Source organism: Trichomycterus rosablanca, chromosome 14 (genome assembly GCF_030014385.1).
Source record: "Trichomycterus rosablanca isolate fTriRos1 chromosome 14, fTriRos1.hap1, whole genome shotgun sequence".
NCBI lineage: Eukaryota > Metazoa > Chordata > Actinopteri > Siluriformes > Trichomycteridae > Trichomycterus > Trichomycterus rosablanca.
Window position 1 is genome coordinate 21,301,533 of NC_086001.1, and position 17,116 is coordinate 21,318,648.

At 39.2% G+C, this 17,116-nt stretch overlaps 1 protein-coding gene across 1 annotated transcript in view; it reads right to left on the minus strand.

Annotated features, from left to right (window-relative positions):
* Window positions 1-8,624: 8,624 nt before the first annotated feature.
* Window positions 8,625-17,116, minus strand: part of LOC134326196 (zinc finger protein ZFP2-like) — a 46,106-nt gene continuing 37,614 nt past the window's right edge. The window contains exons 3-4 of the mRNA XM_063008387.1: window positions 10,213-10,595; window positions 8,625-10,044 (exon numbers count right to left, since the gene is read on the minus strand). Coding sequence (XP_062864457.1) covers window positions 9,765-10,044; window positions 10,213-10,595 — 663 coding nt within the window. The 3' untranslated portion in view covers window positions 8,625-9,764. The remainder of the gene's footprint in view (window positions 10,045-10,212; window positions 10,596-17,116) is intronic.

A 17,116-nucleotide genomic window follows, 5' to 3' on the forward strand; every position in this document is an offset into this window, starting at 1 on the left:
ATGGCCATAACTTCGGACATGAGCGTGACCAGAACCTCATGAGTCAGATGGACCGTTTTTGTCTTAAGCAGCAAGGCATCCAGTATTCTACGAGCAACACCTATCATACGCTCCCACACTCCACCCATGTGTGAGGAGTGGGGAGGGTTGAATGTCCATGAGCTGCCTCGGTCTTGAAGATCGGTTGCCAGTTCGGGGTCTTCGGGGTTTATTTTAAGCTCCTTGCACGCCCCGACGAAGTTTGTTCCTCTGTCAGAACGGAAGTGATGGACAGGACCACGGACAGCTATGAATCTTCTCAATGCATTTACAAAGCTTGAGGAAGACAGAGATTCAAGCACTTCAATGTGCACAGCTCTTGAAACTAGGCATGTGAAGATGCCCAGCGTTTATCCTCTACAATGCCACCTCGAGTTCATCTTGCACTGATGATCCATGGGCCAAATACGTCGACACCTACATTTGTGAATGGAGGACCTGGGTTGAGTCGTTCAGCAGGTAAGTTTGACATTTTTTGTTCTTCCATTCTTCCTCTTAACTTATTACAGATCACACATTTATGTATGACGTTTAACACTAGCCTTTTGCCTCCAATCATCCACAGACCAGCAGAACGGACTGCACCTTCTGTCAGATGCCTGCCCTGATGTGCGACCTGCTCATGGTAATGCCTTACCAATAATGTAGCTGTGTGGTGCTTCTTGGGAATGATTATCGGGTGTTTCTCTTCCCAGAGTATGTCAGCCAATGGGATGCGCCCTCCAACTCTCAGCAGGCCATCTGCGTCCACAATGGGGTTAAGCTTCCTCAGAGGACTGAACTTAGGGATGACATCGCCCCTGGAAAGACTTTTAAACTCTTCTGCAAACACATCATGTTGGGCATTTCTTATTATTACCAGTTTTGCTTGCGTCAGTGCATCCGTTTTGCTGTTCAAACTTTTCAGACAGCTTCTGACCTTGAGTATGAGCTTGGCTATAGCCCTACTGAGTGTCCTCCAACTGGAGAAGTGTTCAAATCGGTGTGACCCCAACTCACTTTCAGAAGCATTGGTTGTGAAAGCTGTAACCTGCTGTGGGTGTATATCTTTGTCTGCGTCAGGGTCTATGAGCTCAAAAGTCTCTCATTGTGAGCAGGTGTCTCTGGACAAGAAAGCTGGGCCTTTAAACCAGTTGGTGTCTTTCAACACAGCTGCTGGCACTGAGCGGGTCCCATGGTCTGCAGGGTTGTGTTCTGAGCTGACAAAGTGCCACTGTTCAGGGCTTGTGGACCTCTTGATGCGGGCAACTCTGTTGGCTACGTATACATAAAATCTTCTACTTGTGTTGTGAATGTAGCCCAAAACAATCTGACTGTCAGTGTAGAATGTGGTCTTGTGGATGTCTATGTCCAGTTCGTCAGTGATCAAGTCTGCCATTTCAGTGGCCAAGACAGCAGCACAAAGTTCCAATCGTGGAATGGTGTGAGGACGGTGTGGGGCCAGCTTTGACTTGCCCATGAGGAATCCAATGTAACTGTTTCCCTCCATGTCCGTTGCTTTGAGGTAGGCCACTGCTGATATGGCCATAGTGGATGCATCAGAGAAGACACAGAGTTCTCTGTGTCTTGCGGAGTGCAGAGAAATGGGCACATAGGCTCTGTTTATCTGAAGCTGTTCAAGATCAAGAAATGAGTCAGTCCACAGTCTCCACTGTTCTTCCTTCGGCGCTGGTAGAGGATCATGCCATTCAGCTTGTTTGGTAGACAGCTCTCTGACCAAAGCCTTCCCTTGGATAGTTATAGGTGACACGTATCCCAGGGGATCATAAAGGCCATTAACAGTAGACAAGATTCCCCTTCTAGTGAATGGCTTCCGTTCTCTGGAAACATGGAAGGTGAAAGTGTCAGACTGTAGGTTCCAGATAAGACCTAGACTCCGTTGTAGTGGCAAGGGGTCTACGGTTAACTCCAAATCCACTAGGTATTTGGCCCTCTCTTCTTAAGGAAAAGCATCCATCACAGCCCGGCTGTTGGATGCTATTTTGTGTAACTTGATGCTTGACTCTGCTAACATTTCCTTTGTTCTTTTCAGGACCGAGATGGCTTCACCTTCAGTGGGAAAAGAGGAAAGCCCATCATCAACGTAGAAGTTCCTCATGATGAATTCTTTAGCTTCAGCACCATGTTCTTTCTTACCATGCAAGGCTGCTTTTCTCAGGCCATATATGGCTACTACAGGGGAGGGAGAATTTCCAAACACATGCACTTTCATGTGATACTCAGTGATACGTTCTTCCTGGACGATGAAGCAATAAAACATCTGTTGAATATCGTCTGTCACGGCTATGGCCTCTTTGCAGAAACGCATGAGGACACCCAGTAGGGTATTGTTCATGTCAGGCCCTCGTAGAAGAACATCGTTGAGGGAAAGGCCCTCGTGTTTGGCGCTAGAGTCAAACACCACACAGATCTGGTCTTTTTTCTGTGGGTGATAGACACTGAAGACCGGTAAGTACCAGCGTTCTTATTGTGGTGTCAGCACTGGAGCAAGCTCTGCTTGGTCTGCGTCAAACATAGCTTGCATAAATTTGAAGAAATGTTCCTTCATGCCTTGTTTCTTTTCCAGCATACGGCACAGGGACGTGAGACGATTGATGGCGTGTTGTATGTTGTAGGTTGTTGGCCTGAAGGGCAGAGGTGCTACCCAACAGTTTGCTTCATCCAAGTAAACCTCTCTTTCCATGAGGTCAAGGAAAAGCTCATCTTCAATAGACATGCCAAGCCTGTCATCATGCTGTGTTTTTTGAAACACATTTCTGCTCAGGCTGTCTACCTCGTTACTGTGACAATGCAGAGACACTTGGGAAGCTGTGGGGAGGCTCAAGGCCTCCAATATTTTCTTTTACGACTAAGCTGCTGGTGCATGGGCTGAGAATGGAGTGCTGCCAACACACCTGCACACTGGTTCTGAAGACGCTGACACCGGTTGTCCTGTGAGTTCGTCCCAGGCACACGTCTCCGATAATCACCCATCCAGGTGCACAAGGTTTGTCACTGTTACACTCCTTGCACTGCACAGACTTGTCACAGTTTTTGGCCACATGAGTAGATGATGGACAGCACTTGAAACAGATGTGTTTTTCCTTCAGATATGCTTTTCTTTCATCCAGTGTTTTGTTTCTGAAGCCGCGACACTTTCTTAGTGGATGTGGCTTGTTATGTAAAGGGCACTGTTTGTCAGGATTATCAGGTTGGGTTGCTGTGGTGCCGCCACTGTCGTTGCTGTCAGCTGAGACTTCAGTCTTTTTTAAAGCAACTGATGTTCTCACCTGATTACTGGTTAGGCTACTCTTTTCTGTCTTGGCTACGCACCATGATCCTGTTATGCTGGCAAAGCTGGGGTCATTGCGTGTTTTTGCTTGTTCACAGATGAAGTTTACGAAGACTGAGAATGGTGGGTATGGAATCCTGTGTTGTTCTTTGTAACGTGATCCAACAGTAATCCACTTTTCTTGTAGGGTGTGCAGGAGTTTCTGGACTATGGGACTGACTCTGCGGGAGGTGTTAAGATATGAGAGGCCAGGTAAGTATCCATCTGTCCTAGCTGCTTCGAGCTCCATGAGAATGTCTCCAAGTTCCATTAGCTTGTGATTATCCCTGACTGAGATTTTGGGGAAATCTTCAACCTTTTTGAGGAGGGCGTTCTCAATCACCTCCGGTGAGCTGTAAACATCTTCCAGTCTCTGCCACAACATCCTGAGTCCTGAAGGTGGATTGTGAATGTGTACTGCTCTGATTCTTTTAGCTTGCTTGGATGATGATGGCCCAAGCCATTTGCACAGCAGATCGAGTTCCTCTCTAGAAGAGAGCTTTTAGTCATCATCAACTAAGCCGAGGACAGATGTCTTCCAGGCCCAATAGTTCTCCGGCTTGTCATCAAACTTTAGCAGGCCTGAACTCACTAACTCACATCGCATCAGGTACTTCCCTAGGTCAGTTGTAGCTGCTGCACTGAATGGGCTGGTGTTGTACATAGGGAATGAATGTGTTTGATATGGCTGGGGAGGCCTGTATTCATTGTTGATATGGTTAATGTTATGGGAGAATTCCCTGTAGCTGTATGGTCTGTTCTGTGCAGTGCTAGTGTGCTGTTGTGAAGTCCAGGTGGCTTGTCCTTGTGACGAGTGATGTGGGGCTAATTCAGTAAACTCATGATCACTGATTTCACTTGATGGCATACCACTCTGATTCCTGCAGCTCTGAACACCATTGTCCATGGTAGGCTGGCGCACTGGTGAATGTGAGGTCATAGGTGGTTTTACATCAGGAGGCGAGGCTGTGAATGAGTTTAATGTGTTGGCTGTTACACTCTGATAGAACTGGCGACCCGGCTGTTGAACAGGCATCTGCACTGCAGCATTTTCACCATGTAGTTCAGCTGGGGTCTGAGGCAGCATGCTGTTTTTTCTCTGCTGAGGTGGGCTCATTTGTTCATATTCTTCGGCAGCTGCCTCTAGTATTTCAGCTTTTGCTTGCCCAGCTGCAGCCGCTTTTTCCATTCTCAATTCATGCAAGTTAGCTTGAATTATAGCTTGCTGCTTTAACATCTCTGCTTCTTGTTTAGCGAACGCCAGCTCTGCACGTGTAGCTTCGGCTTTAGCACGTGCTTTCAAGGCGAGAGAGCTAGCTACAGAAAGTTTGCTGGTTCGTGAGCAGCTGGATATTTGTGATCACGTTTCCAGTTCCTCAAAATCCACATCTTTTTTGTTCTGTGTCATGATGATTGCTTGAGTTCGTTTTCTACTCACAGGTTGGAGGATCGATGGCCGTTGGAAAACATTTGCCTTTTTACTATTCTGCCCCTGCTCGTGTGTGTGTGTGGCTACAAGCTCGACAGATAGACAACAGGTTTCCCAAGAAAAGCCGGACGCCGAAATTCTCCTCAAAGCTTTACTTAAGACTCACTGTAAAACTGTAAAGCAGACATACAAAATATGTCTTAGTTACATTTGTTTCCTAAGTGCATTTACATGACACTGTACATTAAAATGAATATAACCCAAAACATTAGCTATTAGCTAACTACTATGGAAAAAACCATATAGATGCTAGTGGTTAGCATTTACAAATTACTCAAGAGATTTAGAACTTATTTTCATCCATTAACCAAGGTTTAAATCAGAGATAGTCTAAGTATAAAGTTATACAGCAACTGAACATAAAAACACTCACAGGCAAATGTTTTCCTGGCCATATAGACCTTTTCAAATGAATATTCATGAGTCCAGGAAGTGACGTAGATGTTCCTAAGACGCTTCCGCTTGGTGGTACACAGCGCTCAGAACAACAGCGATTGAGCACAACTGCTTCGATTCTTTTGCGCTAGTTCAGTTGTGATTTATTGACAGTATGTCTAAATTTAAGTTAGGACCATGTTGTTCGGTTGGCGGATGTTCCCTCAGGCCAGGTACAAACTTGCTTTCAGAAATTAAGGTGAACAGATTTCCAAAAGAACGCACAGCGAAACGCTTGGATTGCTGCTATAAATAGAGACGGCTGGATACCCACCATCAACTCTTATAATAAATGTAATATATATTATTTCATAATAAAATATTGTAAACAAATGTACTCAGTTGAACGCTGTTCTTATGGTGTCTTGTCCCTGACGTTTAGCTTAAGTGTATTAAAATACGCAGGCACTTAATATTTGTATTAATAGAACAAAATAAACATAAACTAACATAAGCCTTAAAAAGTTTACATTTTCCTTAGAATACGATGTAAAAGCCATAACTTTATAGGACTATATTTTGGGGAAATGTCACTATATGAAATTATATTAACTAGGGCTGTCGAAGTTAACGCGATAATAACGCATTAACGCGATCTCAATTTAACGCGATTAAAAAAAATAGTGCCGTTAACGCAAATTCTATTTGGCCCTGCGAGTCATCCGTAGTTTATGTTGAGACTTGACCGTGCACGGCATCTCTCATTAAGACAGCGTTTCTCAAATGTAACCGAGCGTCGTAGCATCGTAGCACTTGCTTAATAAAGAAATAAATACACGGTATATTCACAAGTTGTCGGGAGCAGAACACTTTTATTACTTTTTCTGTTATGGTACCGAATAGCGGACAGCTAGAGTCGTTAGCCAAGCATGCTATTCCATGAACTATGGAAGCCCCAAAGGGTCAAAAAACACTCACTTAGTGTAGAAACGTCCATCAAACCATTGTCACGATACAAGCACAGAAAAGTCTGTTACAATAACTACGCCTTATCCCACCTAAAGCACCGCTGATCTACAATGTTTGCTGATGGAGAAATTTTAACCTACAATCTGACATATATACGAAGTCAAGGGTCTCTGCTGGATAGTATTACTGCCTAGTATGTGAGTGAATAAAACTCCCTTACAGTTTTCTCTTGTCCCAGCAGTTTTTAACATAAGTACATTTAGCATAAAATGTGTTCACCATTTTAATTGTAACATTTCACTTAAAAATCCTTGTTTTCTATAAAATTTACACCGATTTTTTTTTTATGCGATTAATCGCGATTAACTATATGAAATTCTGAGATTAATCGCGATAAAAAATTTTAATCGTTTGACAGCCCTAATATTAACAGCTTAATTAGCTGTATTAATTAGCTTAGCTTAATTAGTAAATGACACGCAGACCTGTAAAGAAACATGGTTCTACTTTTGTAATACAAAAAGTAAACATACTACAGTATTTATGAATACATTGTGCTTACTGTAAAATATTTCATGTATTTCCAGTTAGGCTAAAAAAAAATCGTTTTAGCATTAGCTAATATGTTCTAATTCATATGATAAGTAATTCACTGTGGTTTGTCATATTTGTATCATATTATAATGGCTCTTAGCTCAACAGACACAAAAGGGGAGATGACACAATAATTATTTTAATAATTAATTGTATGTGTCCAAACTGCGGTAAGCTTTCACTGCCTCTCTGGTGTAAACACACTCCGTTTCAACAGGGTAGTGATACACGGCTGGGTATGTTACCTCAGGCAAACGTTTTAGGTCAGCGGAAAAACACCGACTTCTTAAATTCTTCTCAAAAAAGGCTGGTAAAGATACTTGATGATCTATCATTCATTTCTGCTAATATCGCATTTGTTCCGCGTTCGGGAGACTCGCAAAGTACGAGCTCGTCATGTTGACAGCTGGATTGATGTTTAAAAATGGCGCTACCGGAAAAGCGAAAGGAACAGATATGCGCAGTAGCGTTGTTATTGTTTACCCTCAATGAAACGGTCTATAATGCAGAGCAAGAAAACCACAACTGATCAGTCTCCTCATACAGTCCAAAACTACCCACGGGAACAGTGAAGGTACAAATGAACTCTACTGCGATAAATCCTGACCACTAGGGGTCTCCCTTGCCCAATGTAAATAACAGAACATCACAAATAGTTTAACCTAAAGATTTATACTTTTATTATTACTATTTACTTATTAATGTTTACTGTGTAATTATTTACCTATTAATTACACAGTATAATTCATTCATGGTTAACCATTTCTCCCAAACACTCACTATATTTGATATTTTTATGTTTTAGCTTGTTGGTACAATCTGATGAGTCACACTTGTGTCTAAGTGCTGATAAATGACCAAAGCGGCTTCAAAACTGTGAGCATCATTTCTGTAAAATGTGAATGCGCTGAAGTTTTTTGAGATCACTCTGTGTATTAAAACTCTTTCCACACTGTGAGCACTGATATGGTTTATCTTCAGTGTGAATGCGCTGGTGTATTTTAAGCTCACTCTTTGTATTAAAACTCTTTCCACATTGTGAGCACTGCGACGGTTTCTCTCCAGTGTGAATGCGCTGGTGTATTTTAAGCTCACTCTTTGTATTAAAACTCTTTCCACACTGTGAGCACTGATATGGTCTCTCCAGTGTGAATGCGCTGGTGTATTTTAAGCTCACTCTTCTTATTAAAACTCTTTCCAAACTGTGAACCAGGGTTATTATCGTTAACGAAAACGAACGAAATAACGAAAACTGAAATTGAAAAAACATTTTCGTTAACTGAAATAAATAAAAACGGTAATTAAAAGAAAAAACGATAACTAACTGAAACTGTATTTTGCGTTTACAAAACTAACTAAAACGTACTAAAATTATAGATGAAATAGCCTTCGTTTTCGTGTTTGTCTATTTATGAGCATTGTGAACTGATATGAAATCGATTATTTCCACTCGAGCAGTTTTACGTTAGCTACCGGTCTTTCCCAATCCGCTCCCTCCTCACTAACACTTCCACTACAGAGGGACACTCCACGTGAACGCGCAAACGGAGGCGGAGTGGAGAGGGGGAGTGAGTAGGGAGCGGATTGAGATTGGGGAGCTGCTCCCTGACGGCACTTCATGTTTACAAAAAGACTGTTTCTTTTTCTGCTCACCACGCTGCAAAATGACCACAGCAAAAGTTAAGTTCATGTTTTTCTCAGATTTAGCTCCCTGATGTGTGTCTCATTAATTATTTTATATTATTATTAGGGCTGTCATAATCGCGATTAACGCGTTACATTTTTAATCGCGATAAAAAAAAAATTCTCAAGATGAAACATTTTAATCAAACTATTTTTATTGGGCTCTTTGTGCCACGTAAATGTGTGTCTCTGTGGTTAATTGCATTTCTTAAAAGTGCATGAAGCAGAACGCTGATTAAGAACAATATAATGGCCAGTGATAGCTCAGTGGTTAAGGTACTGGACTAGTAAACAGAAGGCTGCCGGTTCAAGCCACCACCAAGTTGTCACTGATGGGTCCTTGAGCAAGGCCCTTAACCCTCAATTGCTCATTGTGTTCCGCTCATCGTGTAAGTTGCTTTGTATAAAAGCGTCTGCTAAATGCTGAAAATGTAAAAATAAGCACAGGCGGACACGGTCAATTTTGAGACCTTCCCTACACACTTGCTCCCTGTGCCCTATAGTACACTTAACATTCTTAAAAGACCAGAAAATATATTTGTAATTCACATTACATGACCAGTGAGACGTTAGAAAACAACATTCATTTTCTTAGAATAGCCCTTTTTTTAAGAAAAAATTGTTCTTGTGTAAATTACAAGTGCAGGAAAAACTACGGCAGATACAAAAGGTGCACTGGGGCCCATGGCAGGGGGGCCTCCACAACATGAACTCAACCACTCACCTCACTGCCCCCCAACTGGCTGCACTCGCCAGGTCGTTATTATTATATTACAATATTTTCGTTAAGTAAAATTAAAAGAACTGAAACTGTGCAGTAAAAATACCAGAGGCAGGAATTTGGACCTGAAGTGTAACTTCTGAGTGACATTTAATTCATTCTGATCAGCTATCAGCATCTGCAATTTGTTAAGGGGGCCCAACATTATTTATCGCGTGACAGCCCTAATTATTATGTTCATGTGTGTCCTTTTCAGCAGCAGTATTGCATACATTTTGCACCTAAGGCTGCTATCTTGTGGATTGTTACAGTTTTTGTGGACAGTTGGTTGTTCAACAGTAATTGAATACATTTTTTAAATGGTGTCTTTTGTTGAGTTTTTATTACACAATACTTACTCTGCCCTTTTTGAATCCTGCACCTGAAAAATAATCCAAAGTATAAAAAAACTAAAACTAATACTAGAACTAATAAAAACTAAACTAAAACTAAGCATTAAACAAATAATAAAAACTAATAAAAACTAGAAAACCCACTCTAAAAACTAATTAAAACTAACTGAATTAGAGAAAAACGAAATAAAACTAAACTATAATGAAAAATCCAAAACTATTATAACCTTGCTGTGAACACTGATACAATTTCTCTCTAGTGTGAATGCGCTGGTGTCTTTTCAGAACACTTTGATAATTAAAACTCTTCCCACACTGTAAGCACTGATATGGTTTTTCTCCAGTGTGAATGCGCTGGTGTATTTTGAGATAACTCTGTATTTTAAAACTCTTTCCACACTGTGAGCACTGATACGGTTTCTCTCCAGTGTGAATGCGCTGATGTATTTTAAGCTCACTCTTTGTATTAAAACTCTTTCCACACTGTGAGCACCAATACGGTTTCTCTCCAGTGTGAATGCGCTGGTGTATTTTGAGATGACTCTGTGTATTAAAAGTCTTTCCACACTGTGAACACTGATACAGTTTCTCTCCAGTGTGAATGCGCTGGTGTATTTTGAGATGACTCTGTGTATTAAACCTCTTTCCACACTGTGAGCACTGATACGGTTTCTCTCCAGTGTGAATACGCTGGTGGATTTTAAGCTCACTCTTTGTATTAAAACTATTTCCACACTGTGAGCACTGATACGGTTTCTCTCCAGTGTGAATGCGCTGGTGTATTTTGAGATGACTCGGTCTATTAAAACTCTTTCCACACTGTGAGCACTGATACGGTTTCTCTCCAGTGTGAATGCGCTGGTGGATTTTGAGACTAGACTGTGTATAAAAACTATTTCCACACTGTGAGCACTGGTACGGTTTCTCTCCAGTGTGAAAGCGCTGGTGTATTTTGAGCACACTCTTTGTAATAAAACTCTTTCCACACTGTGAGCAGAAATACGGTTTCTCTCCAGTGTGAATGTGCTGGTGTATATTGAGAGCACTCTGTTGATTATAACTCTTCCCACACTGTGAGCACTGATACGGTTTCTCTCCAGTGTGAATGCGCTGGTGTCTTTTGAGCGCACTCGGGAACCTGAAGCTCTTTCCATACTGTGAGCAGACGTTTCCTTCTTCCTGTGTGGGACTGAGAGAGGTGTTAATGCTGACAGTACCAGAGGACGTTTGCTGATTACTGGAGCTTCTGGTGGGCGTCAGATTCTCATGTTCAGTCTTAATCTTCACCAGAGTCTCATATTTAACATGGTTGCAGCTCTTGATGTGATTGTGGAGCTGATTTTGGGTTGTAGAGGAATGTGGACACGAGGAGCAGCAGAAATCCTTGTTCAGTTCTGAAGCAGAAAATAATCAAATACATTTATAACATTATAAATAATAAGTACATTTATAACATTATAAATAATCAAATACATTTATAACATTATAAATAATCAAATACATTAATGACATTATAAATAATCAGATACATTTATAACATTATCAATGATCAAATACATTTATAACATAATAAATAATCAAATATATTTATAACATTATGAATAATAAATACATTTATAACATTATTATAATCAAATACATTTATAACATTATAAATAATCAAATACATTTATAACATTATAAATAATCAAATACATTTATAACATTATAAATAATCAAATACATTTATAACATTATAAATAATCAGATACATTTATAACATTATAAATAATCAAATACATTTATAACATTTATATGTTATACATTTATGTTATACATTTATAACATTATAAATAATCAAATACATTTATAACATTATAAATAATCAAACACATTCATAACATTATAAATAATCAAATACATTTATAACATTATAAATAATCAAATACATTTATAACATTATAAATAATCAAATACATTTATAACATTATAAATAATCAAAAACTTTTATAACATTATAAATAATCAAATACATTTATAACATTATAAATAATCAAATACATTTATAACATTATAAATAATCAAATACATTTATAACATTATAGTCAAATACATTTATAACATTATAAATAATCAAATACATTTATAACATTATAAATAAGCAAATACATTTATAACATTATAAATAATCAAATACATTTATAACATTATAAATAATCAAATACATTTATAACATTATAAATAATCAAATACATTTATAACATTATAAATAATAATATACATTTATCACATCATAAATAATCAAATACATTTATAACATTATAAATAATCAAATACATTTATAACACTATAAATAATCAAATACATTTATAACATTATAAATAATAATATACATTTATAACATTATAAATAATCAAATACATTTATAACATTATAAATAATCAAATACATTTATAACACTATAAATAATCAAATACATTTATAACACTATAAATAATCAAATACATTTATAACATTATAAATAATAATATACATTTATAACATCATAAATAATCAAATACATTTATAACATTATAAATAATCAAATACATTTATAACATTATAAATAATAATATACATTTATAACATTATAAATAATCAAATACATTTATAACATTATAAATAATAAAATACATTTATAACATTATAAATAATCAAATACATTTATAACATTATAAATAATCAAATACATTTATAACATTATAAATAATAATATACATTTATAACATTATAAATAATCAAATACATTTATAACATTATAAATAATAATATACTGTAGCGGAAACGTGATTGAAAGACTTATTACTGGATTAAAACTGGACATTGTCTTCAATTTCTCTGCATATTGAGATCTCCAGTGACGGTTTATCTCCAGAGACTGTTTGTGACGTTCCCCCTGGGAATGTCTCCGAGTTTACAACCCCAGAGGGAACCATAAAAGGCCTTTGTGACCTGGACCGTTACTCCCCAGGGGATCTTTTATGACTGATCAGAGCTCTATAATTGCCAAGGTAATCTGTGGCCTTAAGCAGACCGGGGCATTAAGGTCAGCTCTCGGGTGCCGGCAAGTCTGGCCAAATGCCACCATTAAACCCTGATTGTTTACACTTAAAGGATGCTAAAGACATAAAGCCACTTTTACGAGTCCAGAGGCCCGAGACAATGTGTGTCCACACACACACACACACACCCACACACACTGTAATTCAGAGACTGGAACAATATGGAAAATGAACTAAAATAAGTTCATTCTAACCAAAGGACCTTCTTACAATTACTTTGACAAATTTGTATGTGTTATGATACAAGTGACGTGTGGCTTCGTTTGTTCTATTTACTCTTCATGGACCTCATACCAGTGTTAAAGATGTGAAGACCCATACTGTATGCTTTGATTCAATGTGTGTGATTTTTGTGTATGTGGTACTGGCATAATCCATGAATGACTTAAGATTTTCTTGTATAATTTTAGGTACTATTAAGAGTTGAGTTAGAAAACTTCCACAAAGATCTAACTTTTACAAACTTAATTTGTAAACTTAATCAACTCATGTATTGTTGTATCTTAGCGCCACCTGCTGGTTGTCAGTAGTTAAAAGTACATGGTGGGAGGAGCCCTGTCGCCACATGACCTCAAAGAGAAATGTAAACTTATTGGCTCTGCCTTAGGTAACTCCGCCCTTCTTTGAGAGGTTTAAAAACCCAAGGCGGGCCTTTGTTAAAAAAAGAAGAAAGAAGGAAGAAAGAAGAAGAGAGAAAGTTTTCCAAGAACAAGGAGAAGATGGAGTAATTGGAGAAAGAGGTCAACCAGGCCTCAGAGAAAACTGCATGGTAGCATGCCTGCTAATCATTAGCATTCGCAAGTTTGGGTTAAACAAAGTTTCGCGCTTGGACAAAGTCCTTATTTGACCGCGTGTAGGAATCCAACCTTTTTGAGCGAATAACACAACTCGTGGTGACCGGAAGAGCCGTACCTGTGGAGAGACTCAGCAAGGAGCATCATTTGGCCCCAACGGACACCTTCTGTACGCGTGTGTGTGTTCGAGATTCGTCGGTGGAGAGACGTTAGGACCGCAAGTGTTCTACGGATCCAAGGCCGAAATAGAATCAACCAAGACGACCGGCGGCGAGGTGATCTAAACTGGGGTATTCGCTTCTTCCTCCTACGGCTTATGGCTCCAGGTGACACGGTTTATGTGCTCTTGGTAAAAGTTGGGTTTCACTACAAATGTTTTATTCGTTTCACTATTCTCGTATACTCTTTAATTAGATCTTAGAAGGGTTTCCTTCCATCATCCCATCGTAAATCTCAAACTAATTTTATATAGTAGTCCATCTAACAATGTATGCATGAATCTTTAGGTATTTAGGTAGTAAGCATTGTATTCTTAGTTTTAATGTTCTTTTAATAAACATTATCGTTTTATGCAACTTGGCACAGTGTTTTTAATTGCTTTGAGGCGAGGAATAGTCCATTTGAAAGAACTTACAATCAGAGGAAAGAGACTTGTTTATGTATGATATTTTAAAACTTAGGTTCCCAGCGGTCAACCTTTAAATCCAAAATCGCTGGTGGTGCTCCGTTATCAAGGCTATTAATTATATAATTATTTAATTATATAATTAATTAATCGATCATTATTTTAATCCAATTAATACTACATTATTTGGTGCCCCGTGTGAGGCAATGGAAATCAAATCTAGTAATTAAAATCCACGTGCTATGTACATGCTGATAAACCTGCCCAAATTAGGAATCGAGTGTGAGATGCGTAACATTCTAAATGCGATTAACATGCGTGAAACATTGAACTAACCCTGCTGAACTGCGATCAAACTCCATATAAGCTGCGAGTTAAACGAAATTACTGCTTATAGAAAACTCTTCTTGTTCATATTAAACACCTCCATGTGTGTTATAACGAACACAGCTGTGCGTTGTGTTAAAGCGAATGGTTTGCACCAAACGTGCTTGAGTTCGCTTATGTGTGTGCGTCACGTTTGATCAAACAAATGACCAAACGTGCTTGAGTTGGCTAAATGTGTGTGTGCCTTAAAGTTTTCAGCTTGCTTTGGTTTGCGATATTCCAAATCTTAGTTTAAGTTCTAGACCAATTATCTGCGAAAATCCAGGCTTTGGTATTAGAGGAATAACTTAAAAAAAGCCACACTAGTTAAGCGATAACTTAATAAACCATAAACTAATGCGTCACGAGATTCTGATTGCATAATAGTGTTAAAGTGGTGTAAAACTTGTTCTCTTAGTGCTGAAATAAGTGAAAAACTCTTCAATCGCGATTGAGTTGGTAAACTTTATTAATAAAGCTGTGTGTAAGTTGTTTTTAAGCAAACTTTGGCTTTATATCTGTGTTAATGCGTGGTGTTTACCCTTCGGTGGTTCAAGGTGGACTGGGAGAAATCCCATGCTACAGCGAATGACCTTAAAGGGGCGGTGCTTAGTGACGTCAGAGTGACTGACACTTTTGTGCGATGCCCCCTGTCTTGTTGAACATTATTACCCCCTAGTGGTCGACTCGGTAATTGCGCTCCCTATAAGGGTAGATAATTGTACTCAACATTGTCTCCCTCTGTTGGCTAAACAGAGTAATGAACTTGAGCAACAAGTTAGTTTAGTACATTCATGTAAATGTATTTTAATGCTTTAGCAATACTGTAACCACTACAACAGTCATGCTAATAAAGCTCTTTGAATTTAACAAAATTTAATATCACGTGTGACTGGTATTAAATTTGTTTTGTATCCTTAATGAATTGGAAGCCACTGAGTGGTTCAGTTCTATCCTTGAGTTAGGTACTTTGTTGTCTTGTATACCTATCTTAGCTTGTCTTCTTCTAGTAGCGTATGTAGTTTAAAGCGTTCTGTGTCTACATGCTTAATTGATTCTGTCTTTTGTCTAGCTATGTCATTGGTTATATTGTTTGATACCTGCTGGTAAATACATCTCTAAATCATCAAAACCTGTAGGTTTTCTTAGCATAAGCCCTAACCTGGGTTAGCCAAACAAGTTGCTGTCGCTGATGCGAGACAACACTTGTGAAATTAGAGATACTTCCTAACTACCCGTGGTAGATGAAGGAAAACATTCAATTTTAATCATTGATATGTGGGCAAGACCATTGTCTCAAAGCTACTTGCTTTAAAACTAAGTGCTTTACATTTGGATGCATAGGTTTGCAGGTGTCACCAATAGATCCAATAAAGCAGACCATACACAGTGTCAATTCTAAAGCAATATGGCAGATGAATTTCGGTCAGATCCCCTCAGTGAGGAGGGTTCTGACATTGAGTCAGTACTGGCTGACATTACTTATGCTTTAGCACCTGATCACATAGAAACTGCCCAAAATGCCAACATGGCTAAACTACAGTCACTGATGACAGACTGCATGGCACAGTGCCTGTCTGGTGACATGTCGGGCAAAGAAATAAGCACAATTTTAGGTAAAATGGCTACCATGCTAGTAACCCAGTCCAAAGAACTGGAACGGGTTAATAGGAAATGCGCAACCTATGAAAAAAGGGACGCATTATCTAAGAATAGGATTAAAGAACTAGAACATCAGGTTGACATGGCAATCACTAAGACTGAACTTCTGCATAGTGTAGAAAGGGAATTGGTAGTAACCCAGGGTGAGTTGGCGAAATCTCAACTGCAACGGTCACGCACAGAACGCGAGTTAGCAGAGGTAAAGATTGAGTTGTGGGTTGCTCAAAAGCGACAGGAAAGTCTGGAGTCAAAACTAGCTGATGCTGAAAATGAGCTAAAGTATTCTTATGATACTAGGCATGGTCAATCCACCGGATGGGAGTCTGCTCTCCGTGATGATGGAGAATGGGCGTCAGCATCCACCTGCTCCCCTAGGGACTCAGCTTTGCACCCCCACTTGCCGCCAATTACTCCCAACCCACCGTTTCCCACTCAGGTCTGCAGAGCACCTCCTGGCCTCGTTAGGACCACGCTCTCACAGGGACGTGGCCCGACTCCTGGCTTTTATCAAACCCAGAGTCCCACTGACAGGGACCTAGATAAAATTGCCCGTAATATAAATCGCTTTGAGCCAGACCCTGATGGCTCCCCAGATGTCAACATGTACTTGAAAGACATCGATTATTATTTGCGGAAATTTCCCCAAGCTACGGTAGATGATAAAATCTACCTAATTAAAGCGACTTCAAACCGAGAGGTTAGCCGCTTCATTGAACGTCAACTTGACGATGTCCGTGGCAATTACCACTTGTTGCGCCAGGTGCTGGAGGATGAATTCTCCAACCACCTGCTACAAGCGGGATTGACTGCGGCCCTAGCCGTCAAACAGGGCCGACAAGAGTCACCCCAAAAATATTACCACCGTCTCCTCCAAGCCTATTTTGGAGTCCAAAACCAACCAGCTATGGAGGAAGAATTGAACTTTAAATCACTGTTTGTTCAAAATCTTCATCCCACTACCAGTTATTACTTAGGTATTGCAGCCTGCCCACGTACTTTAACCAGTAGGGAATTACG